The sequence below is a fragment of the Odocoileus virginianus genome, chromosome 21 (genome assembly GCF_023699985.2).
Source record: "Odocoileus virginianus isolate 20LAN1187 ecotype Illinois chromosome 21, Ovbor_1.2, whole genome shotgun sequence".
NCBI lineage: Eukaryota > Metazoa > Chordata > Mammalia > Artiodactyla > Cervidae > Odocoileus > Odocoileus virginianus.
The window spans coordinates 43,757,799-43,784,401 of record NC_069694.1 but is presented as its reverse complement, the minus strand read 5'-3'; the positions used below and the strand labels follow the sequence as shown (position 1 = coordinate 43,784,401).

The 26,603-nt window shown below is 33.4% G+C and overlaps 1 protein-coding gene across 5 annotated transcripts in view; it reads right to left on the bottom strand.

The window, feature by feature from the left end:
* TBCK (TBC1 domain containing kinase) overlaps window positions 1-26,603 on the bottom strand; it is a 196,061-nt gene that overhangs the window by 109,521 nt on the left and 59,937 nt on the right. For all 5 annotated transcript variants that reach the window (XM_070452250.1, XM_020901197.2, XM_020901198.2 and 2 more), the window contains 14 exons: window positions 25,577-25,637; window positions 24,506-24,567; window positions 24,266-24,327; window positions 20,482-20,630; window positions 19,130-19,268; window positions 16,440-16,539; window positions 12,216-12,265; window positions 11,908-12,037; window positions 10,824-10,922; window positions 9,101-9,163; window positions 8,449-8,575; window positions 7,199-7,249; window positions 5,665-5,748; window positions 3,081-3,166 (listed from right to left, as the gene is read on the bottom strand). In XM_070452250.1, coding sequence (XP_070308351.1) covers window positions 3,081-3,166; window positions 5,665-5,748; window positions 7,199-7,249; window positions 8,449-8,575; window positions 9,101-9,163; window positions 10,824-10,922; window positions 11,908-12,037; window positions 12,216-12,265; window positions 16,440-16,539; window positions 19,130-19,268; window positions 20,482-20,630; window positions 24,266-24,327; window positions 24,506-24,567; window positions 25,577-25,637 — 1,263 coding nt within the window. The remainder of the gene's footprint in view (window positions 1-3,080; window positions 3,167-5,664; window positions 5,749-7,198; window positions 7,250-8,448; window positions 8,576-9,100; window positions 9,164-10,823; window positions 10,923-11,907; window positions 12,038-12,215; window positions 12,266-16,439; window positions 16,540-19,129; window positions 19,269-20,481; window positions 20,631-24,265; window positions 24,328-24,505; window positions 24,568-25,576; window positions 25,638-26,603) is intronic.

The following is a 26,603-nucleotide window of genomic DNA, read 5'->3' as shown; positions in this document are numbered from 1 at the left end:
AAAGATTGAAGGCAGGAGGAGAAGGGGATGACAGAGGATGAGATGGTTGGATGACATCACCAACTCAACAGACATGAGTCTAAGCAAGCTCTGGGAAGCCTAGCATGCTACAGTCCATGGGAGTCACAAAGAGCTGAGCGACTAACAAATAAACTGAGCAACTAAACTAAACTGAACTGATAAAAATTAGTGAATTATTAAATAATTAATAATAAAGATTCCCCTCTGTAGTGCAATCCACACCAACTGGAGGTAGCATGTGGATCTTCCGGGTTATCTCTATGGGACTTGGCAACAAGGGCAATCAAGTGCATGCTTGTGTGCTAAGTCATTTCAATCCTATCTGACTCTGGAAGGCTATGGAATTTTAGCCCACCAGGCTCCTCTGTCCATGGGATTTCCCAGGCAAGAACACTGCAGTGGTTGCCATGCCTTCCTCTAGGGGATCTTCCAGACCCAGGGATGGAACCCAAAGCAGTCTCCTGAGGCTCCTGCATTGAAGGCAGATTTTATACCACTGAGCCACCAGGGGAGCCCCAGGGAAATCAAGAGAAATGTGCTAATGCTCACACTGCTTGCTGTGATATGAGTGAGAAAGCCCTTTATCTCTGACAAAGGAGTCTTGGATTTTCTCCCAGTATCCATGAAACAGTAAGAGGCTCATTTATTAGATTTAAGTAGGGTAAAATCAAATCCAAGATCTGAAAGGATTCCCTGACTTGATTTCTACATTATAAAGAGCACATCTAATTTCCCCTCAATTGATGCAAAATCATTAGAAAACTTTTAAGCTGAAATCCCTATGACTCTTAGCTTTCATGTTATAGTTATCTAGACTTTTATTTCTGCCATGCTATTAGCCTTTCCCAAATCGATATTATGCATAAATATTTAACAGTCATTGTTTAACTAGATTTCAAACTTGTGAAGATTAGATGAGTGCTAGAAGAGGGTGAGAGCAGTGCTTGGTGCACAGTAAGCACTCAAATTATGTTTACAGTATTATTTTTTTAATGATACTGTGTTTTGCTTGCCTCTTCTCATATACCACATTCTTGCAGAGTTTAATTATTCTGATTAACTAAGATAAACTATTTTTCATAAAAATATGAAACTATTTTTTCATTCTACTTATGTTCAAGAATATTTATCTAAGGATTTTATTAGACTGTCTTTATAATTTCATACATATTTTGTATATTGCTCAGTTGTGTCCAACTCTGTGGCTGCATGGACTATAGCTCGCCAGGCTCCTCTGTTCATGGAATTTCCCAAGCCATTCCCTCCTCCAGGGGATCTTCCCAACCCAGGGATCAAACCCATGTCTCTTACATCTCCTGCACTGGCAGGGAGATTCTTTACCACTAGCACCACCTGTATAACTAAATTAATATAGTTTTCTGTTTTAGCCACAAGTGGTCAGTGGTGCTTTCAAGGGAATTTTTTGAAAAGAAATCCCTTTTAAAAAGTCTATATGTCATGTCATGTCATGTCAATGTATGACAAAAACCACTACAATATTGTAAAGTAATTAGCCTCCAACATAAAAATGAAAAAAAATCCACATATTAATGGAAAAAAAAATAAACGAGCATAGAGCAAATAAGGAAAAAAAAAGTCTACAGTTTATTTTTTTCCCTCATAAATCTAACACCATTACTAATTAGGCAATCAGTTCCTCTGTAATTTCTTCAATTCCAGCCATAAGATTTAATCTAGTATTGTCTTGTAATATATATCACATTTATAATGTGAAGCAAGAAAGGCAGAGTTATATAAAAACAAATAATATGATAATATATATTTATACTGGTTAATTTTTTAATAGTTTTTCATCTCCATACATAATTGTAGGGTTTGATCTTATTTTATTTGTTTTATAATATGTCTCTATTACTTTGGAGCCCTCATTGAATAAGCCATGTACTCCACTAAAAGGTATTTCTCCACAGGCCTAGAAGCAAATCTCACTAAGGATGGTTACTTTAGGCCTGATGACCACACCACAGAGTCACAGGACAACACACAGAGCAACGAGCTAGAATTAGCACACTTATGTCTTGTCTTTGTTCTTCCCTTGAAAGATGAACCACACTAGGGACAGAGGGTTGTCCAATGATATGTTAAAATTTTATGTCCTGGGATTTAGTTTTATTACCTTCTCAAACACTAAATTTCTTATCTATGAAATGATGAAATTACTTGCTTCATACACCTTACATATTTGATTTGAGTATCAAATGAAATGTTTATGAAAGAATTTTTAAACTTCAAGTCACCCTGGAAGTATTTATACTGTTCAAGTGTTAACACTTTAACTGCATTTATAGTGTTAATATAAACATTTTCACTCCTAATCTTACCATAAACATACTGTTTTCTGGATATAAGCCTTAAAAGGAAAGGTATTCTTTGACTCTGTGAACAGAACTCAGTTCCCCATTTCAGTATGATCAGGAAACAAAGAAGGTTAAGATGGAATAATGAGATCTCTAACTCAGAAAGGATTTGTTTTTCAGTTTTACAAAAACCTATGACATTGTACTCTAACTGACTTTTAAAAGAGGTTTGACTCCATGCCACAAGTTACATGTGAGTAACAGGCTAAGCTACACTCTGACTAACAAGAGTCAGCTCTGACTTTTGGTTTGATATGGAACCTGAGAAGCTAATGTAGTAAGCCAAAATCTGGCAAAGCTTCCAAGTAATATCTCAAGCAAAACACAGAAGCAGCTATTAATACTTAAGAATTCACTAGGTTCCAATTTCCTACTTCTTCAAAAACAAGCCTGAATATCATAAAATCCAAGTGAAAACTGCTGACAGCACAATTTAATACAACATTCCACTAACAGGTTTTTCAAATTAATTTGATAGTATCAAGAAAAACAAGATACTTCCCTTTACTAAGTGAAGACATGGTACGTAACCATATAAACTTTATAATAAAAGTTTATGGTTGTTTAGATAGATGGACTTCTTATGACAACAAAACTTTAAAAATAGTTTTATTCTGTTGTGTTGCCAATTTCTTTTCTCCTTTTTCTAACATCATTTCTATTAATGCACCAAATACTTACATCTGGAATAAATCCAATTTCATTGAGATGATTGCTTAGCTCTGGATCATGAAATGCAATCATCTGAGAGAACACAGTCAGATACTCTGAAATGACAATAAAGTTTAAAACAATCATTGCTTTTACATAGTACATCAAATAAAGACATTAAATGCACATAAATTACAGTTTTATTTACACTTTGAATTAGATTTAGTTTTCCACGAAGAAAACACACTTTATTAAATAATTTTCTGTTTTGTTACTATTTCAATCACTTATGGCTAATTATTAAACAAGAAAAGCTTTTTGTTAAAAGCTATGTCACAACTTATTTTCTACCTTTAGAGCTGTCAGTTCATTTCCTGAATCACAAATTATTCAAATGATGAATGACTTTTTCTGTATTAAATTCAACAAATTATTTTCTCTAGTGATATTAAACCTGTCTCACATTTATCATTTTTTCAGAAACTGTAAATAGATACTGAAATAAGGAATAACACTGTCACATACAGAGTAATTACACCTCAAATTTATTTACATATACAGATATAGAAATTTGTTCCAGTAAAGTGAAGATCCAGGACACATCCCAAGGAAGAACTTCTGGATTTAACTTTTAACTTCATTTTTCTCTTTTCAGCTAGGGATGGTATGTTTACAGTCCCAATTTACCTAGAAGCCAGAGGTATGCTACATCAACAATCATACGCATTCAACTTTATGTTGATGAAAGCATATGATTATTAACTCTTATTAATAAAATGGAGGAAGAATGACAACCCACTCCAGTATTCTTTCCTGGAGAATCCTATGGACAGAGCCTGGCAGGCCATGGACCATATGGTCTCAGAGAGTCGGACACGACAGAAGCGACTAAGTATGCATGCACGCTTCATTTTAAACCGTAAAGTCACACCTCAGGCAATTCTCCACAGCTATGGTCCAGTTTATTAAATGTCTTTCTTATCTGAGCCTGATAGAAGATAATTACTATGGTGGATTACATGGCTAATTAAGACTCTACTGAAGAAACCTAATCCACCATGAAAACATTTTCGTTGTGTTCTGCCTAACACTGATGGCTGGATTTATATATGTATTATAACTGCACATGTGTTGCTGTTGTTCAGTTGCCAAGTTGTGTCCAACTCTTCATGACCCCATGAACTACAGCATGCCAGGCTTCCCTGTTCCTCACCATCTTCTGGAGTTTGCTCAAGTTCATGTCCAAAAAAAAAATATATATATACACACACACATATATATGAGTATATATAATACACACAAAAATAGGTAGATATAATTATTTTGCATATTATTATATACCATATATTATTTCATATATGTAAATATACATTATAAGGCTGGCATGTTTTGGTTGCTCAGGATAGGCTTTACAATGAGATACAGTATGGCTTGTTACATTCAGAAGAATTTCTTTAAAGGAAAAGATATGGCAGAACTGATGATACCAGCACTGTCATATCAGGACAATGTCAAATTTCAAGTTATTTCAAAAATGCATTTAACAGTTCCTTAGGGAAAATGAAACAAATTGAAATGCATATGTCTTTTTATTTGTAAACCAATCTAAGAGAATTTAAGAGAAGCTACTGAAAAACAAACTGGTAATAAAATTAAAACAATAGATTCCATAGATTCACTACTGAATCTTTTAAAATGCTCATAAAATAATTTTGGTTTATAATAATGAAAATTTCCATCAAGAGATAAAATATCTCCCAAAATAGTATTTTCTGATAGGTGACCTATGTAGGTAAGCGTGTGTGTGTTCAGTCACTCAGTTGCGTCTGAATCTTTGTGACCCTACGAACTGCAGCCTGCAAGGCTCCTCTGTCCATGGAATTTTCCAGGCAAGAATACTGTAGTAGATTGCCATTTTCTACTCCATGGGATCTTCCTGACCTAAGGACTGAATCCATGTCTTCTGATATTCCTGCAATGGCAGGCAGATTCTTTAACACTGCACCATCTGGGGTGAAAGTCATTTTAAAAAAAAGAATCAAGATATTTATGAAATTTCCACTTAAATTTCAAGCGAGGTTTAATGGTGTTCTTTTCCACACAATCATGTCTCATCAATTTTCTGTTTTAACGAAGCTTTGTATTTCTAAAAATTTCTGCAATGAAATATAAAATGAATACTCTTTCTCCCGTCTAATAAGATCATATTAAAATTCTTATTCCTCTCCTACATCATAGCTTTTTTATTACATACTTTGAAAATTTTATTATTATTGGTCATACTACATTTTTATTAATTCCTAGTAGGCTTGTTCCATGGCACACTTTTTGTTAGCAATGCTAATTGTGACAGAGACAAACAGCTGGACTTCTATTTTCTTAAACTGGCATACCTGAATTTGAACCAAACTCAGATTAGATATTAAACAATTATTAGAAAAACACCATAATTTTGTGGACTTGGAGGAAAGATTAAACTTAATTATTTCTTCATGTGTTTTAGTGATAAACTGTCACCATATTTTGTTGAGTCAAAACCATAAATTTAACTGAGTACTGATCACGTTTGATATAATAACTTTCCCTATAAAAAGGCAAAGAAACATTTCCTTACCTTGTATTACATGTGAGTTGTCTTTCAAGAAGAAGTTGTACAGGTATTTGGGGATAAAAGCAGACATACAGGCATAAGCTAGAGCTAAGAAAGAGTAAGGCAAATATAAAAAATTAGTTAATGAGGTAAAAGATCAGCAGTCATTCACTCACTCAGCACACATTCCTTGAATCTATTTTTAAATAGGAATTACTTAATAACTGATGGAAGCACAAAATTATATGGGGAAAACCCTACAGAAAATATTGTGCACAACAAGAGATAACCACTCCAGCAACTTTTCAATTTCAAACTACTGTAGCAGCAGCAAAAAGAAAAAGCAATAACCAAACAACCAAAAAAAAACAAAAAATACTGAAGAAATCGTTATCCTACAAGAATAAAATTCTTTATTATCAGAACTTTATGCATTTTAAAATCTCTAAACATAATAATCATTATTGTGCTATATAAACTTCAATATCCACAATTTTTACTGATGCATAGAAAAGAGTCTGAGAACATTGGATTTAAAAACACTAGTAATAATTGTTCTTTCAAATACAGATCCTTTGCCATTCTTAGATCAATATGTATCATAATGAACTATGCTTAACTAAACACAGCAAGGCCTCTTGTCTAGATTAAAAAGTAATATTAGAGAACTGGCATTTTTAAAAAGCATTCACTTAGTGAAGTTTTAGTTCTCTGGGATTATCCTACCAGTACTCAATTCCAGGAATCTATGCAAATTCTGATATGAAACAGAATTTGAAGAGATGGAGATTCTGAGATTAAGGTTTCTAAGGATTCATGCTATGGGATATTCATAATAAATATTTAAATATTTATCAAAAGACCTACTATAAAAAAGGAATTATATCAGGGGACAGAAAAAAACAAAACAAAAACCCTTGTCATTAAGAAAAAAGCCACTAACCAAAAGAAGGGTTACTGTATTAGTATATTGCTGTTGTCCAGTTGCCAAGTTGTGTCCAACTCCTTGTGACCCCATGGAATGAAGCATGCCAGGCTTCCCTGTGCTTCACTATATATTTAAATTAGTATATAAATAACTGTGATATGAAACATACAGAAGACAAATTTCTGGAAATACAAATCTCAAGAGGGTTCAGTCTTCATTAAGGAAGTAGTGGTTTAAAAAAAAAGGAAGTAGTAGGTGAAATAAAAGACTCTGGAGGATGCAAGATCAATACTGTTTTCCTTACAAATCATTTACAAAGTATATATAAATGAAGACTAATCTCTAAAAAAGTCTTCTTTGGAGGACAGAATTTTCTCCAAAGTTTCATAAAAAAGGTTACCAAAGTAGATGAATGCATTTATAATAATCCATCAGGTTCTCTCTAAATCTCTAGTTACAGCTAAAAACCTCCAGAAATAAGTTAATCCTTCACATCCTCTAAAATGAGTCACAACAGATTATTTCACAGAAATTTACAGGCTCTACTAGGAAGAGAGGAAGCTTTCATGTTTGAATAAAATATTTTAGAACAATAAACACAATAATTATTTAAATGATAAATAGACTTACCTTCATTATTGAAATTTAAATATAGAAACGGAGCACAAAGCGAGTCAAGACCTGATGGAGAGAGATTGGGGAAAAAATTAAAATAAACATAATCCAGCAGAATTGTAGATACATACCTTATTCAGATTTCTGCATTACTTCCATATAGATTCAGTATTATACATTTGATCCATTCAGAAATATGTTATGGGTTATTGTGAGGAGTAACCGATGGTGATTAGCATATAGTAAACATCCAATATAAAGCATCCATTATTATTATTAAGGTTATTATAAGTGGAGGAGAGAAATATAGTAACAGAAAAATGTACAATTGATAGAAAGGTTGAGTACAGTCCCTGTCTGTGTGATCTTGGTAATCACTTAACTCCAAACAGGTTTCCTTGTCAAGGAGATGAAAATTTTTCTGTTTCTCTTCTTACATGTTTATTAGATGAAAAAAAATTCTTTAAAAAATTGTGAAGTAAAATATAAATACATGACATTTCTTTTATTGATAATAATGCTATTCACATATTGTCACGCTAAAAGAATGTATATAAATTTATCTATAACTGTTAGGGAGACATGGAACTCTAAAATGAATAGAGCTAGAAAAAAACAATAGCTTTATTTTCAAGTTTGGCCAGAAACAGAGACAGAATTGAAATATAAAGATTACTATTCATAACAACAAATTAAAAACTAACACTAGGTGGAATGGATTTCTCACTCATGAATTTATCAATGACAGCAAAAAGAGTAATGAGAAAAGGTAAAAATCAAGGAGATGGAGCATTATAGATATTTTTTAAAAAGAGAAAAAATGAGAACTCCAGGGTGATATATATTCCCAAATTCCTAATAACCTAATAATTGATAAGCAAAAGCTATAAATCATTAAATATCAAGAATATAAACTAGCCCCAAATTATTTACAGTACAAAATTATTTTATTATTTGAATCAAGGATTAAAAATGTATGCACAAAGACTATAACAGTACAAAATATTCTTTATACTTTGCTAATCAATATGATGACAGGTTGTTTCATTAAATGTCATGCATTTAAATGATATTCACTAGACATTTAGACAAAGTTTTTTAAAAAAGTGCTCATATAAACATCTCAAAAAATGGAGCATAGCTTACTACTGACTTTTCTTAAAGCCAAAGATAATTTGATAGTTTGTTTTGATTTTAAAAATTATCAGTTATGCAACATGTTCCTAACACTTCAAAAAGTCTTAGTAATTGGGGAAAAAAGTTACCTTGCCAATACACAAGATCAGGATGGGATACAACCCAGGCTTTTAAGACACGCCGAAATTTTGCATGACCTTCTGGTGAGGATAACAGCTCATCATACTGATGACAACGAGGAATATCCACTTCAATCTGTGAAACAGCAAAACAATATGGTAGAACTATAATAGACAGATCACCAATAAATCCCAAGACAAGGAAGAGGAGAAATTGTATTATGAATTCAAGAATTGGCTGCCTACAATAATCCTGATGTTTTGAAGTGTTTGAACTTTATACTAATCCTCCAGGAACGCTAAAAAGTTTTAAGTATACTTAAATAAGAAAAGCAGATCATTTCTTTTGAAAAAGTATATGTTAATTTAGTTTTCAAAAAATCTTACTTTACAATCTGGTCTAAATAAAGCACAAATTCTTCAGACAAAAAAGGTACATACTAGGAAAAGTTACTTGGCCTAAACTCCTTAAAGGAATAGTTCTGACTCACTAATGAGTTAGACTATATCCGAGAGAGGTAAGACTTATGCTTCTCTAATATCATATGCATATAAAGGCTGCTGAGTATTCATGATGAAAGGAAGAAAATTTCTCATGCCTTTCTAAAATTGAAAGATTGGGCAAACTTATCTAGGTTGTTTAAGAAAATCTATATCATACCTGTCTATCTGTAGGAATTGGAGTGTCTTTATCAATTGCATCATACTTGGCATGAATAGCCCCCTGCAAATAAAAAAAGAGAACATAAATTACTTCATCATACCTTTAATAAATAATAAATTTAGGCAAAATCTACTTAAAAACATCTATCTTTGAAAGCACACTCAGTTATAGACAGACACACTCAAGCTCAAAGTATACCCTTAGAAAACTTTTCTACATTTTGACAGTTTGCGATAAAAGTCTGAAACAATTTACCATTTTGCTGAGGCAGATATTTGAATCATACATACTGTAAGACATACATGTTGAATGAGTCCCATGGCTAATGAATATGCTTAGCCAATCTCCCAGCCTCCACAATGACACAAAACACAGCCTTTCTGTTCTTTATCACTGTATCTCATGCGTAGTAAACTTCAAGGAGAAAATTTTTTTAAATTCAGGGGAAGGGAGTGGGGTTCATCCCACAAGAAATATTCCTGTTAAAAATTGGTAATGAAAGCAAAGATAAAATGAAACTGTTTACAGGAGTGGTAGTTCAGCACAAGGAAGCAGAAGTTTGGGATGAATCAGAGTGGAATATCATGTAGTTATAAAATCATTAAGAAACTAGAGGAATCATTTACATTTTTCAGTTATACCATTATAGAAAGAACAATTGAATAAACCACTTAAAATTTTGGTCATGTTCTATAAGACTAAGCACAGAACAATTCTTATTGGTCTGGTAAACCTTAACAGCAGAGAAAGAGCCAGAATTTGGGGTTCAAATTCTGACATTATATGCTGCATCAACTTCTCTGGCACATCTATTTAATGAAAGACTTGGACCTTGGAAGTCCTTAGTGACATTATATGCTTAAAGTTATTTTATATGCTTAAAGAATTACAATTCTAACTAATGATGTATGGTATAGAACATTAGACATTCTTATAAAAGAAGCAACCAAACTCAAAAGTGTTCAGAGATTCTCACCAAAAGAATAAAAAAGGAAGAAAGGAAATCTTTCAACAGAGAGTGAAAAGGATTAAAAATATTTGGGAAAATTCACACACAAAAAATAGGTGATGGACATCCATAAGATATCTATAAGAGAACAGATGAAGGTAAGATGCCAAGGAAATTGACAGAAAAGGGAACAATCTGGTAGGGTTTGGCTCATTATTATGACTGCTGTTCTCTGTGAGCACTGCAAGTCACCCTAATAATTTTGTGCCACCTCTCCTTTCCTCACTGCCACAGATAGGGTATTGTACAAGATAAAGTTGCTACTTCTCTTAGCAGTGTGCTTCTGACAAGACAGATGTGTCAAAAGGCACTAAATTATGTTAATGATTTCTGACAAGGTTCCAATTAGAGTGGAAGAGTTCTCCAAACTTAGACAGAACTACTTATAAATAGGCAAACCTGTTCCTAGAGGAACATACTTTATACGCAGGTCTACAGACTTACAAATGATGGGTATATATTCTTAAAATATTCTGGTGTTAAAATTAATAATCAAGACAATTTGAGTTCATTAAATATACTATTAGGGATATTTTTCTACTCCATCTAGTCTATTCCTTTATTCTTTTCACTTAAAATTGCCAAAGATTCTTAATGCTCATATTTTACTACATAATTTTCTAAAACCTTGAAAAGTATGTATTCAGAAGGCACTTTCATTCTTTTTTCCTAGTACTATTAATCAGCTTCTAACCTTCTCTTCTTTTTTACCTCAACTCCCAGAAGAGCAGCCCAGGTTAAACCTCTCATAAGAGGAGGGATGTCGACTCTTGCTTCTTTCCAAATTTGATTTTTTTTATATGGATAAGCCTACAGATAAAAAAAAAGATATGAAAAATACCTCAAATTACCAGTGCCATCTCTTTAGCCAGTTCTCAATACACCAGTGAAAAAGCTGAAGGTGAACTGTAATGTTTCTAATTACCTGAAATAACTTTGGTGTTATTAATACATAAAAGTTAGCAGTGAAATAGTTCTCTATCTTCTGTAAATCTCATATTACACAATCAATGAGAGGAGTTGAGTCTACTGTTTTTAGTCATACCTCTCTATCTTGTGCTCTGCAAGAACTAAGAAAGACTCATTCTGAGAATAATATCAGTTTCATATAGGTAAAGTAATATAAGTAAGGCTCTTTGTAAAATATCTGAAGATACAGAAAGTATTAAATAAATATATTATTACAGTTTCTCCTATATCTTTGCATACAAACTTGTCTATTTGTAAATTTGTATGCCATGAGAAATTTCTAGAAGAGAAATATTAGGATAAAGGGTATGGATGTTGTTAATGCTCTTGATATATACCTTCAATTGTTGTACAAAATGTTTCTATCAACTTACACTTATTCCAAAAGAATGAGAGTTCCAATCTTAATATATCTTAATCACTCTGCTAATTTGGTATGCAAGAAAAGGCTATTTTACTTTTTAAAATTTCTATTAATAGTAAGGATACATTCTCTAATAGATTTACTGACTAGTTGTATTTCTACTGTGTTCTTTATCTATTTCCCTGTTTAGATAATAGTGCTTTTTTCTTTTGGTTTCTAGGTGTTCTTTAAATAGTAAGGATATTAATATCTCATATGATTGTGTATAGATTCCTGCATCTTGTTTACTTTTTAATTTTATATACTATGAATAGGTATCATTTATAATTAAAATTAATCAGAAAACATAAGTCACAAGAATTAGTCTTCTCATGACATCAAGATTCCCTAAGAATTATGAATGAATAAAAGATGAGGACTGGATACGGGCACTTATAACACTTTACATTTTAGAATCTCTACCTTTAGCAGCCTGTCAAAGAGAACGATTCTGTTTAGCTGGTACTCTGTATCCCTCTCTCGGATGATTAAAGGGAGAGTGGCAGCTGCAGACAGCTCATTATTGCTGTTTGAATGAGGTAAATTAGACTGACTGTAAAAGAGAAACAAAAGCAGAAAAGTTGACAAAAGGTAAAAAAATTTTAAAAATTAAAATACCATATTTTTGTGTTCATTTTAGGAAAAACTTTCCAAAGAAAATGTACAAGCTTCTCACCAGAATAACATAAACAGATAGGGAAAATAAATGTAAAAGGAGATGATATACTCACTCATCTTCAAGTAGTGGGTAAAATGCTTCTCCACCAACATCTTTTAATCTCTGTGAATTGAGAGAGAAAATATTTGATATTTAGGATCTGTGACAGAAATGCTGACCCATATTTAAAAGAAAAACTGACAGAAAAATATGAATTTATAAAGGTAACAAGAAAAGTTATAGACTCTAAAATTCATTCCTAACATATATATGAAAATATGCCATGCCTCCAGTGATTAAATTTATCTGTGAAGAACTGCTTTTTGATTTTTTGACCTCTAGGTACCTCTAGTAGAGATTAGATACCTATTATAAAAGTTTTCCAAATGTAAATACTAAATAAAGTATTCAGAAATACTGAAGTTAGTATAAATTTTAACAAATGGATAACTATTTAAAAATTATATGAAGATTATTTTAAAAGGTACTTTTGAATACATATTCCTAAAAGTCAGATTTTTGTTTTGACATTAATAAAAAAGTTAGACAAAAGTAAGAGGATATAAAAAGGATTCAAAAGAATTTCTCACATCATACTTTGAACATAAATGATTCAAAGAGCTGATAAATCAACTAACAAAAATCAATTTATTTTTTCCACAGTCATTATAATAAATGTTACTCCAAATAATAATATTGCCAGAATTATAGATATTCTTTAAAAACGAAGGCTGTCAGAGTAAAGTAAAATCTTAGATACACTGTAAGCAGGGTGATTAAAAGTTACTGCCATCCTGTCTGCTGCTCAGTTCAACTTCCAACTGGAAGGCAGAGTATCTGCTTCTCTGGGGATTGACGTAGAAGATGGAGCTGTGTAGAGTCAGCATTGATCTTCTGTTGATTAGCATCTATGCACTCATCCATGGAAGTTGTTCCCAGAATTTTTAAAAGCCAAAAAAACCCCAACACTATGAATCTGATAAAAAGTGACTTTATGCCTAGCTTTTCTCTAAAATTGAACATGCATTTACCATTTTGCTTTTAAGACTTTAGGTATTTCTTTCATGGATTAAAATTCTAAATTGAAAACTAAAATTTTCACAAATTTTACTGCATTATTAACTTACAATTTTTAAGTTTTACTGTCCTGAAAGTCATAAATATAGTTAATATCTTTTCTGTTTTTTTCTAGCTAAAAATTTAGCATATCAAAGGTTTATAAAAGGCAAAATTTCTTACACAGAAAAGTATAAGGTAAAATTATTATTCATTTCCATATTATTTTAAAAATTAACATTAAAATTTTTTCTTAATAATTCTAGAAAAAAGTATTTTAAATTTCAAAAGTGGAATTGTAAGGGAATTGGGGAAATAAAACTAAAGTCCACATTCATTTAACTTGTATTCATATCACTTGTATCAGATTTAAATTAAAGAAACAAACTGAGAGTTAAATAAAAGTAGTTGAAACATATATTTTGGATATATTTTATTTTTACCACCTTGCATTGCTACTTATTTTATCCACTGTACACAGTCTTTCACTTCAAAGGGATGATAAGTTTAGAATATCAAATGTAATAATTATATATTTTAATTTTCTGTTGCTGGCATTTAAGCAGGTAAGAGACTCTAATACCCTCCTACTCCATAACATTTAAAATATTAAATGAGAGGAAGCGCCTGTAAGAGTAATGAAATGCAGTGACAGAAGACACAAAGCTGCACTTAGAGAGAAGGGGGCTAAGCTAGTGCTAAAGGACACAGAACTGTGGACTAGGGTCTCAGAGGACAACAGCACAGAGCCTCAGGCACCCAATTCACAGGCAGTCACACTGGAGGGAGGCCCTGCTACGTCCAGGAGAAGAAAACTCCGGGCGTATGAGTGCGTGCGTGCACGGGGAGAGGGTGCTGAACTGCTGGCCTAGAGACAGACAAGGGAAATTACCTAGTCTACCTTTAGAGCTGGACACGATTAAGGATGCACATAGGTGATTAAAAATAAAAAGGCTAGAAATTTTGGTTTTCAGACCAATACTCCATCAGTGTGGAAGTCATCCTTTCTGCCCTAACAACAAGAAAAAAGCTGAAAAAAACTGAAAATTACAACCCTCTTTAGAACTATCAGAATCAGGGCAAAATGTTACCCAATAGGAGCTTGGGAGATAAAAACCTGTGGAGGCCCAGACCTAAGGGAAACTTCACACTTTCTTGAGTTTTACCCCCATAAGTCTCAACATGTTCTCAGGGTGAAGGCCTAAGAAAAATCCCCTCCTGTCTCTTGCACGAGAAGGGGCAAAATAACCATTCTGAACTCCTCCTAGGGTGTCTTGTCTTACGTAAAGGCCTGCTCTTCAGGGAAACTCTTTTACCAGAGCCTAAATGACCTGTGGTAAGGGAAATACAAAATTCTAGGTCCTTATAGTCTTGATGTGGGGAAGAAGAAATACCCAATTACGGTTCTCTGTAGCCTTCCTGTCTCACCTAAAGTAACAGGGAGGGAAGCTGAGAGTTCCACAGCCCAGAGACACAGGCTCACTAAAACACTGAGACTTAATGATAGGATCAGCCCTTCAATCGACTTTCCCTCCCCTATCTTATTTCCATACGTAGAGTTTCTGTGAAGGACCGGGAAGCCTGGCAAGCTGCAATCCCTGGGGTTGCAAAGTTGGACACTGAGTGACTGAGCAACAACAAAGTTTCTGTATGATACAGGAGATTCCGGCTGAAAGAACTGCAAGCCTCAGATTCTGTGTCTCCAGAGAAATAAAGACAGTAAGGAAGATAAGAACATTGGCATTTGAGGATTTTACTCTGACAAAAAAGCTACACAAAGAGTAAACAGCTAGATAAACATGAAATCTTTCACTGAAGATCTAGTTATTACAGTTCTTTTTACCAATATATCATGTTGCATTCTCCTCCACCCCCCAAATTGTAAGGCATGCTAAAGTATAAAAAAGACATTCTGCAGAGACCAAGCACTCTTCAGAACCAGATTCACACATGGCAGAGATTTTGGAATTATCAGACCAGGAATTTAAAATAACTGATTAAAATGCTAAAGGTTATAAGGGAAAAAATGAACCACATGCAAGAAGAGGTAGGCAATATAAGCAGAAAGATGAAAATACTAAGGAATAATCAGAGGATGTAACCTATGTGTGACAGGAATACCCAAGAGGAGAGAGAAAGAAATGGAAGAGATATTTGAAGTAATGACAGAAATTTTAAAATCAGACATACACCAAATGAAAAGTCCCAAGAAAGCTCAGAGACCATCAAGCAGGAAACATTTTTTTAAAATCTACATCTAGGCACATCATATTTAAACTGCAAAAACTCAAATAACAAATAGAAAACCTTGACAGAAACTAAAAAAGGAACCTGACCTATAGAGGAAAACGATAAGAATTACATCAGACAGCTCTTCAGAAACCATGCAAGCAAGAGAGTGGGATGAAATGTTTAAAGTATAAAAGAAAAAAAAAAACCTAGAATTTTGTATCCAACAAAATTTTCCTTCAAAAGTAGTAAGAAAGACACACTCTACATTATCTGAAAGAAACCCACTTTAAATATAAATAGATACATTAAAAGTAAAGGAATAAAGATATACCATGAATAACACTAATTAAAAGAAAACTAGGATAGCTAGATTAATTTCAAACAAAACTAACTTTAGAGCAAGAAAAATCATAAAGCTAAGTGAGATAACTGAGGTATGCCTGTATAGCCAATAAAGACTATGTAAATAAATACATTTTTAAAATCCTCAATAAGAAATCATTCAAAAACACTGGCAAGAGATTAAAAACTAGCAATATACTGAAGAGGTAAGCAAATCACAAAAAATATAAAAGGGCTCATAACTGTACAGTAATCTGGTAATTGAAAATTAGTATTACAGCAAAATACCATTTTGCACCTTTTAGAATAATAATTTTTTAAGAATTTGATAAGATCATATGTTACCACATATATGGAGAAATGAGAACCCTTATCCAATGATGGTAAAAAGATAAAGTGATAAGATCATTTCTGTGAACAGAAAATACGACAATAGATACTAGACTGATTGCAGATCCTATTTTCCAACAATGTCACTCCTGGGCACGTATCTTAAAGAAATGCTCACATATTTTATGATATCAGGAAGAAATCTAGGCTTCATGTGTATCTGTAAGGTTTTATTAAAAAAAAAAAAAAGAAGAAGCCACTAAGGGAAGGAGGGAGGGAAGGAGGAAGGGAAGAAGGAAAAAGATCTGAAGCAAATTTGCCAAAATTCCATTCTCACATTTCTTAGCTGACATAATGACAGTGTCACAGTGGTGTCATCTAATAGTGAACTTCTATCTCGACCTTGTCCAAAGCTTTCACCATCTTCAAAGAGAAAACTGAAAAGAGATTTTAAAAATAAGTTAGTTTAATGAGCATAGAAATCCAATTTACTGTTTCTTCTAGAAAATAAAATTTACTCTAAATCATAAATCTCTTTATCAAAAGAAAGAAAGAAATTTTAGACTGAATAAAATCTGTAATTGGTGGCAGAAATTTCTCCAAAAAAAATCATTTTTAAACATATGTTGAGTTTGTATAGACACAGTGCATGTGTGCCCAGTGACCCAGTTGTGTCTGACTCTTTGCAACCCCATGGACTGCAGCCTGCTAGGCAACTCTGTCCATGTCTACAGGGAAGAATACTGGAGCGGACTGCCACTTCCTCCTTCAGGGTCCTTCCCGAGACTGAACCCAAGACTCCTGCATGCAGATTCTTTACCACTGAGCCACCCGGAAGGCCCCTGTAAATACAGTATATGAATATAAAGCATCTTAGGGATACAAGAATATGATTTACACTGTTCATGCAGGTGCAATGATAAAATTACACTGACGGTATGTAACATGTTCCTGAGGAACTTTATATAGGTAAAAAATGATAAAAGGAGGAAGAAAATAAAATGGTAATGATGATAACTTCTCAGGAGAAAGATTACTGAGTAATACACATATTTAGAATTTTAGAGAATTAATTTTTATATCCTTCAAACCATTCACTCGGAATTGCCATCATCTTATTTCTGATTTTTCTACTTAATGCATCATGTGAACAGTACAATTGAAGTTAATATTTAAGAATCAGTTTAAAAGAGGGGAAAGGTACAGAATTAGTGCTGTATTCAAACGATTAGCCTAAAATTTACCTACGATGAAAAAAATGATCAGCAGATGGTTTTTATAGTTATCTACAAAGATCAAATCTAGTCCTAAAACCTAAAATTAAAACTTTAAAGCACTGATGGAAAGAGATGTAGGTTCTCATTTTTATGAATGAACATGATGAGCAATGGAACAATTAACAGTTTTGGCTCTTAGCATTGTATTGTCATTTAATTTCTAAGTAATTTATAAGATGGTGTCTAAGACCTTATACAACTTTGCAGTTTTTCAACAGCGCTTTAGTGCCATGATATCTCTAGGACAGCAATGAGGTCTCTCAGTATATTTTAAAATATCATTAGAAGTAAAAAAAAAAAAAAAAAAATAGTTCCTCATAATGGGCATACTGGCCTAGTATATTAACTCTCTTAAATATTACTGTTCTATTTGTACCATTTTTTTAATTGATCACCAACTATTGTGAGATGTTCCATAATAATACCTTTACTTCAAATAGATCATAATACAAATAACTTATTAAAAACAGTAGTTTTAAAAATAACAAAAGCACTGATAAGAACTCTGCAATTAGAAACTCCTACCAAACATTTCACCAAAGAAGACACACAGATGGCCAATAAACACATGAAAAGGGGCTCACACTTGTTATTAGAGAAATGGAAATCAAAACTATATAATGTATCACCTCACACTAGTCAGAATGGCTATCAACAAAAAATCTACAAACAATAAATGCTGGAGAGGATGTGGAGAAAAGGTCAACCTCGTGCACTGTTGGTTGGTGGGAATGCAAGCTGAAACAGCCATTATGGAAAACAGTATGGAGATTCCTTAAAAGAACAGGAATAAATCTACCATATGACCCAGCAATCTCACTCTTGGGCATATATCCAGAGAAAACCAGAACTCTAAAAGACACATGTACCCCAATGTTCATTACAGCAATATTTACAATAGCCAGGAAAGAAGCAACCTAGATGTCCATCAACAGATGAATGGATAAAGAAGTTGTACATTTATATAATGGAATATTACTCAGCATAAAAAGGAACAAATTTGAGTCAGTTGTAGTGAAGTGGATGAACCTAGAGCCTCTTATACAGAGTGAACTAAGTCAGAAAAAGAAAAACAAGTATTGTATATTAATGCATATATATGGAATCTAAAAAAAAAAATGGTAATAATGAACCTAGTAGACAACAGACTTGTGGACACAGGGGAAGATGAGTTTAGTTCAGTTCAGTCGCTCAGTTGTGTCTGACTCCTTGCGACCCCATGGACTGTAGCACACCAGGCCTCCCTGTCCATCATCAACTTCCAGAGTTTACTTAAACTCATGTCCATTGAGGGGGATGATGAGGGTGGATGAATTGAGAAAACAGCATTGTCATATATATATTTCCATCTGTAAAATAGTGGGAAGTTGCTAAATAACACAGGGAACCTAGCCTGGTGCTCTGTGATGACCTAGATAGGTGAGACTGGAGGAAGGTAGGGAGGCTCAGGAGGAAAGAGATATATATATATATATATATATATATATTTATGACTGATTTGCATTGTTGTACAGCAGAAACCAACACTAAATTGTAAAGCAATTTTCCACCAATTAAAAAATAAAAAAAAAAAAAACATGGAAAAACTGAATAAAAAAAGAAACTCCTGCCAAGGAAGCAAGGTATTGATTTCAAATTGTTTTCACAATCACTTAGCTAGAATGTCTACCTACTAAAAGAAAAAACTATCAAATTAAAAAAAGTTATTACTAGATTTCTCTCATTTCCAAGAGATGTTTTCTTTCCTTACTTGGGGAGTGTGCAGATAGGTGGTTTGGATCGAATGATTTCCTTGTTCACAAGCTCTTTTTCCAAGTCACCTCCAGCTAAACACCAAAGGTAATACACTTCTTCAATAGATCTTTCTGCCAGGTAGTCATTGTTTATATCTATTAGTGGAAAATTTTAAAAAATAGCTATCACACTTTCTGTTTTTATTAAAAGGCAACAGGCAATAATAGCTGACATTTTAAAAAAGTAAAATCTGAAGAACACAGTAAGATTCCCTTTACAATATTCATATTACAAAATGCAGAGGATTAAATGCAGAAATACATACTGGTTGTGCATCCAGCTTCTTTGAGAAAAAAGTGTGATTTTTATCCTCTATATCAGAGATATATACACATAGGCATATATATATGGGACACACACACACATTAGATATATCAAGCCCTGCAGGAAAGAAATAGCAGCAAAAGAAGCACTTGAGTAGGCAACGAGCACACCCTGTCCCATGCTCTGTCTTGAGACAATTTCTGCCTCCTTTAAAGGTCTTGATGTCTCACAGAGGCTTTGCTTCCATTGTACTATGTTCATACTGACCTTCACTTAATTTTTTTTTGGCCACTCCACACAGCATGTGGGACCTTAGTTCTCAGACAAGGGATTGAACACATCCCCCTTACATAAGAAGTGCAGAATGTTAACCACTTGGATTGCCAAGGAAGTCTTGGATCTTCACTTACAATAGTAACTATGTGATTGAATGTCTGTTTACCTTCCCAGTTGGCACAAATGATACTTGAAGATATAGTGTATTGAACATAGTAGAAACTCAGTAAGTATCTGACTGAATGAATGTTTAGTATTTCCTACCATGATTATGTCATATTAATTTTTTATATAAACTGGTGTCACTAAAAAACACATTTTGAGAGCTGTAATTTTCAGAGAGGAATGAAAAGAGAAAAGGTGGTATTCTCTTACAAACATGGAATATAATAATAATGCACTTAACAATAATATGATTTTTAGATAATTTATAATAAATTTTATGAAATTTATATAAATATTAAGGTAACAGAAATTTCATTGTAAACCAGATCTGATTAGGGCCCTGGTTTACATAATAAGAAAAAATTTTTTGTTTTATACTACTTCTTTGATTCTTAAAATCCTCGCTCCAAAGTAATTTAAATTTAAAGGATTAAAATGTTAGGTTATATTTTAACCACTTCCAAAATTACTTAACTCTCAGATAAGTATCCAAAAAGTCTCACTAATATAAATATATACTGTTGACAAATTCAAAACTGAAATTAGGATAAGGGTACTTCCTTTAAACACATGGCTTCTATTCTTAGTATTCTTTATCATTACCTTTACACAACTGACTGATATCCTCCGGCAGAGTCAAATCAGCACATCTCAGAGAAGAAGAAAACAGGCTAGCAGGTTTGATAAAGGGAGTGTATAAGGGTAACACTTCACTGAACACATTGTCCTGCATTAACTCTTCTGGGGTTGGCCTTAAGAAACACATTTAAAATATAGCACATGAATGAAAGTCATTAAAATGTTCTTTGAGCAATGGCACACTTAAGGGGAATAATTAAAAGTCATGAACACCTCATTAGCATAGAAAATAACAAAGCTCTCCTCTCAGAGTCTAGATATACACCTTTAAAAAGGAATCAAATGATTATAAATAAATACTGACTTTTTTTAGCTTTTGTGCTTTTTGTACTTTACAACTTATCAAATATTATTACATATGAGCATCTCCAGTTTTTACTTTCAGCTTGACCATCATAAACTTGCTTCACTGAATATCCTAATTGAATAATAAAAGTATAAACCAATACTATCTTCTGATTTTCTTCCTACTCTCTTAATGTGGTATTAGTTCAGTCGCTCAATCATGTCCGACTCTTTGCGACCCCATGAGCTGCAGCATGCCAGGCCTCCCTGTCCATCACCAACTCCCAGAGTTCACCCAGCTCATGTCCATTAAGTCAGTGATGCCATCCAACCAGCTCATTTTCTGTCATCCCCTTCTCCTCCCATCTTCAATCTTTCCCAGCATCAGGGTCTTTTCAAATGAGTCAGTTCTTTGCATCAGGTGGCCAAAGTATTGGAGTTTCAGCTTCAGTCCTTCCAAACAACACCCAGGACTGATTTCCTTTAGGATGGACTGGTTGGATCTCCTTGCAGTCCAAAGGATTCTCAAGAGTCTTCTCTAACACCACAGTTCAAAAGCATCAATTCTTCGGTGCTCAGCTTTCTTTATAGGCCAACCCTCACATCCATACATGACTACTGAAAACACCATAGCTTTGACTAGATGGACCTTTGTTGACAAAGTAATGTCTCTGCTTTTTAATATGCTATCTAGGTTGGTCATAACTTTTCTTCCAAGAAGCAAGTGTCTTTTACTTTCACGGTTGCAATCACCATCTGCAGTGATTTTGGAGCCCCCAAAAATAAAGTCTCTCACTGTTTTCACTGTTTCCTCATCTATTTGCCATGAAGTGATGGGACTGGATGCCATGGTCTTAATTTTCTGAGTGTTGAGTTTTAAGCAAGCTTTTTCACTCTCCTCTTTCACTTTCATCAAGAGGTTCTTTAGTTTTTCTTCGCTTTCTGCCATAAGGGTGGTGTCATCTGCCTATTTGAGGTTATTGATATTTCTCCCAGCAATCTTGATAGCAACTTGTGCTTCATCCAGCTCAGGGTTTCTCATGATGTACTCTGCATGTAAATTAAATAAGCAGGGTGACAATATACACCCTTGACGTACTCCTTTTCCTATTTGGAACCAATCTGTTTTCCGTGTCCAGTTCTAACTGTTGCTTCCTGACATGCATACATATTTCTCAAGAGGCAGGTCAGGTGGTCTGGTATTCCCATCTCTTCAGAATTTCCACAGTTTGTTGCGGTTCACACAGTCAAAGGTTTTGGCATAGTCAATAAAGCAGAAATAGATGTTTATCTGGAACTCTCTTGTTTTTTTGATGATTCAGCAGATGTTGGCAATTTGATCTCTGGTTCCTCTGCCTTTTCTAAATCCAGCTTGAACATCTGGAAGTTCACGGTTCATGTATTGCTGAAGCCTGGCTTGGAGAATTTTGAGAATTACTTTACTAGCGTGAGAGATGAGTGCAATTGTGTGGGAGTTTGAGCATTCTTTGGCATTGCCTTTCTTTGGAATTGGAATGAAAACTGACCTTTCCCAGTCCTATGGCCACTGCTGAGTTTTCCAAATTTACTGGCATATTGAATGCAGCACTTTCACAGCATCATCTTTTAGGATTTGAAATAGCTCAACTGGAATTCTATCACCTCCACTAGCTTTGCTCGTAGTGAGGCTTCCTAAGGCCCACTTGACTTCATATTCCAGATGTCTGGCTCTAGGTGAGCGATCACACCATTGTGATTATCTGGGTCATGAAGATCTTTTTGTACAGTTCTTCTGTGTATTCTTGCCACCTCTTCTTAATATCTTCTGCTTCTGTTAGGTCCATACCATTTCTGTGCTTTATTGTGCTCATCTTTGCATGAAATGTTCCCTTAGTATCTCTAATTTTCTTGAAGAGATCTCTAGCCTTTCTCATTCTATTGTTTTCCTCTATTTCTTTGCATTAATCCCAGAGGAAGGCTTTCTTATCTCTCCTTGATATTCTTTGGAACTCTGCATTCCAAAGAATATAAGCAAAGATGCTTATATCTTTCCTTTTCTCCTTTGCTTTTCACTTCTCTTCTTTTCACAGCTATTTGTAAGGCCTCCTCACACAGCCATTTTGCTTTTTTGCATTTATTTTTCTTGGGGATGGTCTTGCTCCCTATCTCCTGTACAATGTCACGAACCTCTCCGTCCATAGTTCATCAGGCACTCTGTCTATCAGATCTAGTCCCTTAAAGCTATTTCTCACTTCCACTGTATAATCAAAAGGGATTTGATTTAGGTCATATCTGAATGGTCTAGTGGTTTTCCCCACTTTCTTCAATTTAGGTCTGAATCTGGCAATAAGGAGTTCATGATCTGAGCCACAGTCAGCTCCTAGTCTTGTTTTTGCTGACTGTACAGAGTTTCTCCATCTTTGGCTGTAAAGAATATAATCATCTGATTTTGGTGTTGGCCATCTGGTGACACCCATGTGTAGTCTTCTCTTGTGTTGTTGGAAGAGGGTGTTTTTTCTATGACCCGTGTGTCATAGAAACATTAGCAAAACTCTATTAGCCTTTGCACTACTTCATTCTGTACTCCAAGGTCAAATTTGCCTGTTAATCCATGTGTTTCTTGGCTTCCTACTTTTGCATTCCAGTCCTCTATAATGAAAAGGATATCTCTTTTGGGTGTTAGTTCTAAAAGGTGTTGTAGGTCTTCATAGAACCATTCAACTTCAGCTTCTTCAGCGTTACTGGTCAGGGCATAGACTTGGATTACTGTGACATTGAATGGTTTGCCCTGGAGATGAACATAGATCATTTTGTCGTTTTTAAGATTGCATCCAAGTACTGCATTTCGGACTCTTTTGTTGACTATGATGGCTACTCCATTTCTTCTAAGGGATTCCTGTCCACAGTAGTAGGTATAATGGTCTGAGTTAAATTCATGTGGTATATTTACCCAAAACTATGCTTTTAATACCATTCCTCTCATTCAAACATGTCTTGATAAAGATGTTTTCATAAAGATAAATTAGAATATATTATTTTCAAATATTACATACTTACAGAGTTTAGGGACAAATGAATGGGTAACAGTGACATCATCAAATGAAAATAATAAAACTTCTAAGAAATCCTTTTACATTATCAACAATTATTAACTTACCTCACTAAGTGTTTTTCTATAATGCTTATTTAGCAATAAACTTTTGTTCTCATTTTTCTCATATCATTGTATCTAGGCATATCTACCTTCCATAGTTTAGAAAATGAACTAGTGGCTGCCTTTGGTATATGCCAGCTTTCTGATCATGTTTTAATTATTTTTTCTTCTCTTATGACCATACATTAAAGCCAAAACTAACAGTTATGATACTAATATCAATCATACATTATTACATATGTTAATATTCTTATTTAATCCATTAGTATTAAAAAATTAAGTACTTATATGTTAAGATCTCAGTAATAATCCCAAACTCTTGATATCAACCTCTTAGAAGGATGGAAGGTGAGGCACTTCTTTAAAAGATTTATCACAGTTTCAGGAAGCTCCTGGTAAACAGAGAGAGAGAGTAATTATTTTAAACAATCCACTTAAAAATTTATATTTCTTACATAGTTTTCTACTTTAAGAAGTTTTGACTTCTTTGGAAAGCCTTTGCTTTAAAATAGTTTGCTACTGGATCCCAAGTATGCAAAATAAATTTTCAATAACAGATTAATGACAAACCTTTATAATGTCCAGACAACCATGCTCCTCAGCCAGAACTATTATAGTGTCATCTACACAGTCTACAAAACAGGAAAATTACATGAATTAAAGCTGCTTTTACAACTTACCAGACTGGGAATTAAACTTTAATAACATTATTTTAAATTGTATAATGCAACTTTGGAACTTGGAATATTAAAAAAGTTGAGACTTTGTCAAGTTTCCTTATATGTTTTAATAAATGAAAAAAGGCTTTATTTTATTTTTATGATTATAAGACTGCTTTTATTAAATACAATTGAAGAATGTACACACATTTTTCTGGTCTTTAAACTATAAAGTTTAGCCTATAGACACTATTTATAGATCTCCAAGACTCTTTAATAGCCATATTACCAATCTTTAAAATAAAAGTGATAAAACTGTAACATTTTATACAATTTTATTTACAATTCATTGTTATTTAATATTCACTAATATTATTCTATACACATCCATATTTGTAGACCCTATTAACCTGGACACCAATCTGACACTCTTTTATACAAAGTGCTCTATCACTGTTTTTCTCTCCTTTTTTTACCATACATCCTTAACTTATTCTACTCTAAAGTGGATTACACAAATGTTTATAAATGTGAATTACAAGTATTTGGATTATACACATGTGAAATATATGAGCTTGTTATAAGGAAAAATAAACATTCTTCCTCAGTCATTACTTACATATAACTCACTAAATGGAAAGCTCAAAGGTTATAGTACATTGAAGGTAACTGCTACAGAGAAGTACAATTTTATAAGTTCATATTTTGATTCAAAAGTTACTTTGGTTGGCTAGATCATAAAGCTAAGTTATACTCCAGGACATTATAATTCCTTACAGTGAATAAGGAAAAGCTCTCCTATAGTACCTCAAGGGCGCTTAAACTGTCCTGTTAATGCTTATCACTGATCATTGGAAAACTGAAGAAAGTGAAGATATTTCAGTGTAGTCACTATTTTGATGAACACATTCTCTATGTGCATAATTACTCTCACTAAAGATTATATTTATAACTGAAAGATAATCAATTGTGAGACACTTACCCAGTGTAAGCAGAAATTTTAGTCTTTCAGAAATATCTAAACTCTGAAATAATTTTCTTCCCTACATAAAAGACAAAAGAAATTCTTGTTAACATTTACATATTCTTCCCAGGGAGGTTTTATTTTTCATTGCTGAAAATGATTTTTCAATTATCTCTATTTCTCTTCAGAGGTTTTATTAGATTTTTTTGAATTGGCTCCTCTAAAGAAAAATCATTGGTGACATACATTTTTTTAATGTGGCATAATGCTTACCATTTAAACATTTTCTATATCTAATAATCATTACATTTTAGTTTGATCTCAAGCATTCTTCATTTTTGAGACCCACATATACCTGGTTGTCTAGAGGGACTCCAGGAGTCTTATTTGATTAAGAGACCAAAATGTTTTATTACCCTTTCATCTACCCAACTAATTCTTACTTATATATCATGATCCAGGTAATCTGTTGTCTCCATTAAGAAATATTCCACAACACTCCTTCCTCTTCTCAACATGACTTAAGACAAGCATCTTTGTGTTTTCCATAGTAGCTGGTATATTCCTTAAGATACATATGTTATATTTTAGTTGTTTCCTTATGAGTTGGCTTCAGAGGGCTCCTTGAAAAAGAGTCTTGAATCAAGCACAACTTCAATGATTATGCGTTGAGCAACTATTGTGCGTCAAGCTGGACTTTCCACCATGAGTTATATACTATGGGTAAATTACTTGACCACTTTAAGCCTCACTTTTCTCATTTATAAATTGGAATATTAACTATACATGCCATGTAGGTTGTGGTGAAGGTTATATGATGTATAAAAAACTGATTAGCATTTTCTGCATAAAGAAAATGCTTCATAAATTTTGGCTATTATTATGTTTCTATTATTATAAACAAAGTAAACTTGTATGATCATTTAAAAAGACTTAGGAGAAGGTGTAAGAAGACAGCTTGGTGTTTATGCAGCGAAAGGGGCTCTGATTTTCTTTTTTTTAATAGAGAAGAAAAAACTTTCTTAAAGTCTTATGAAATTAGAAC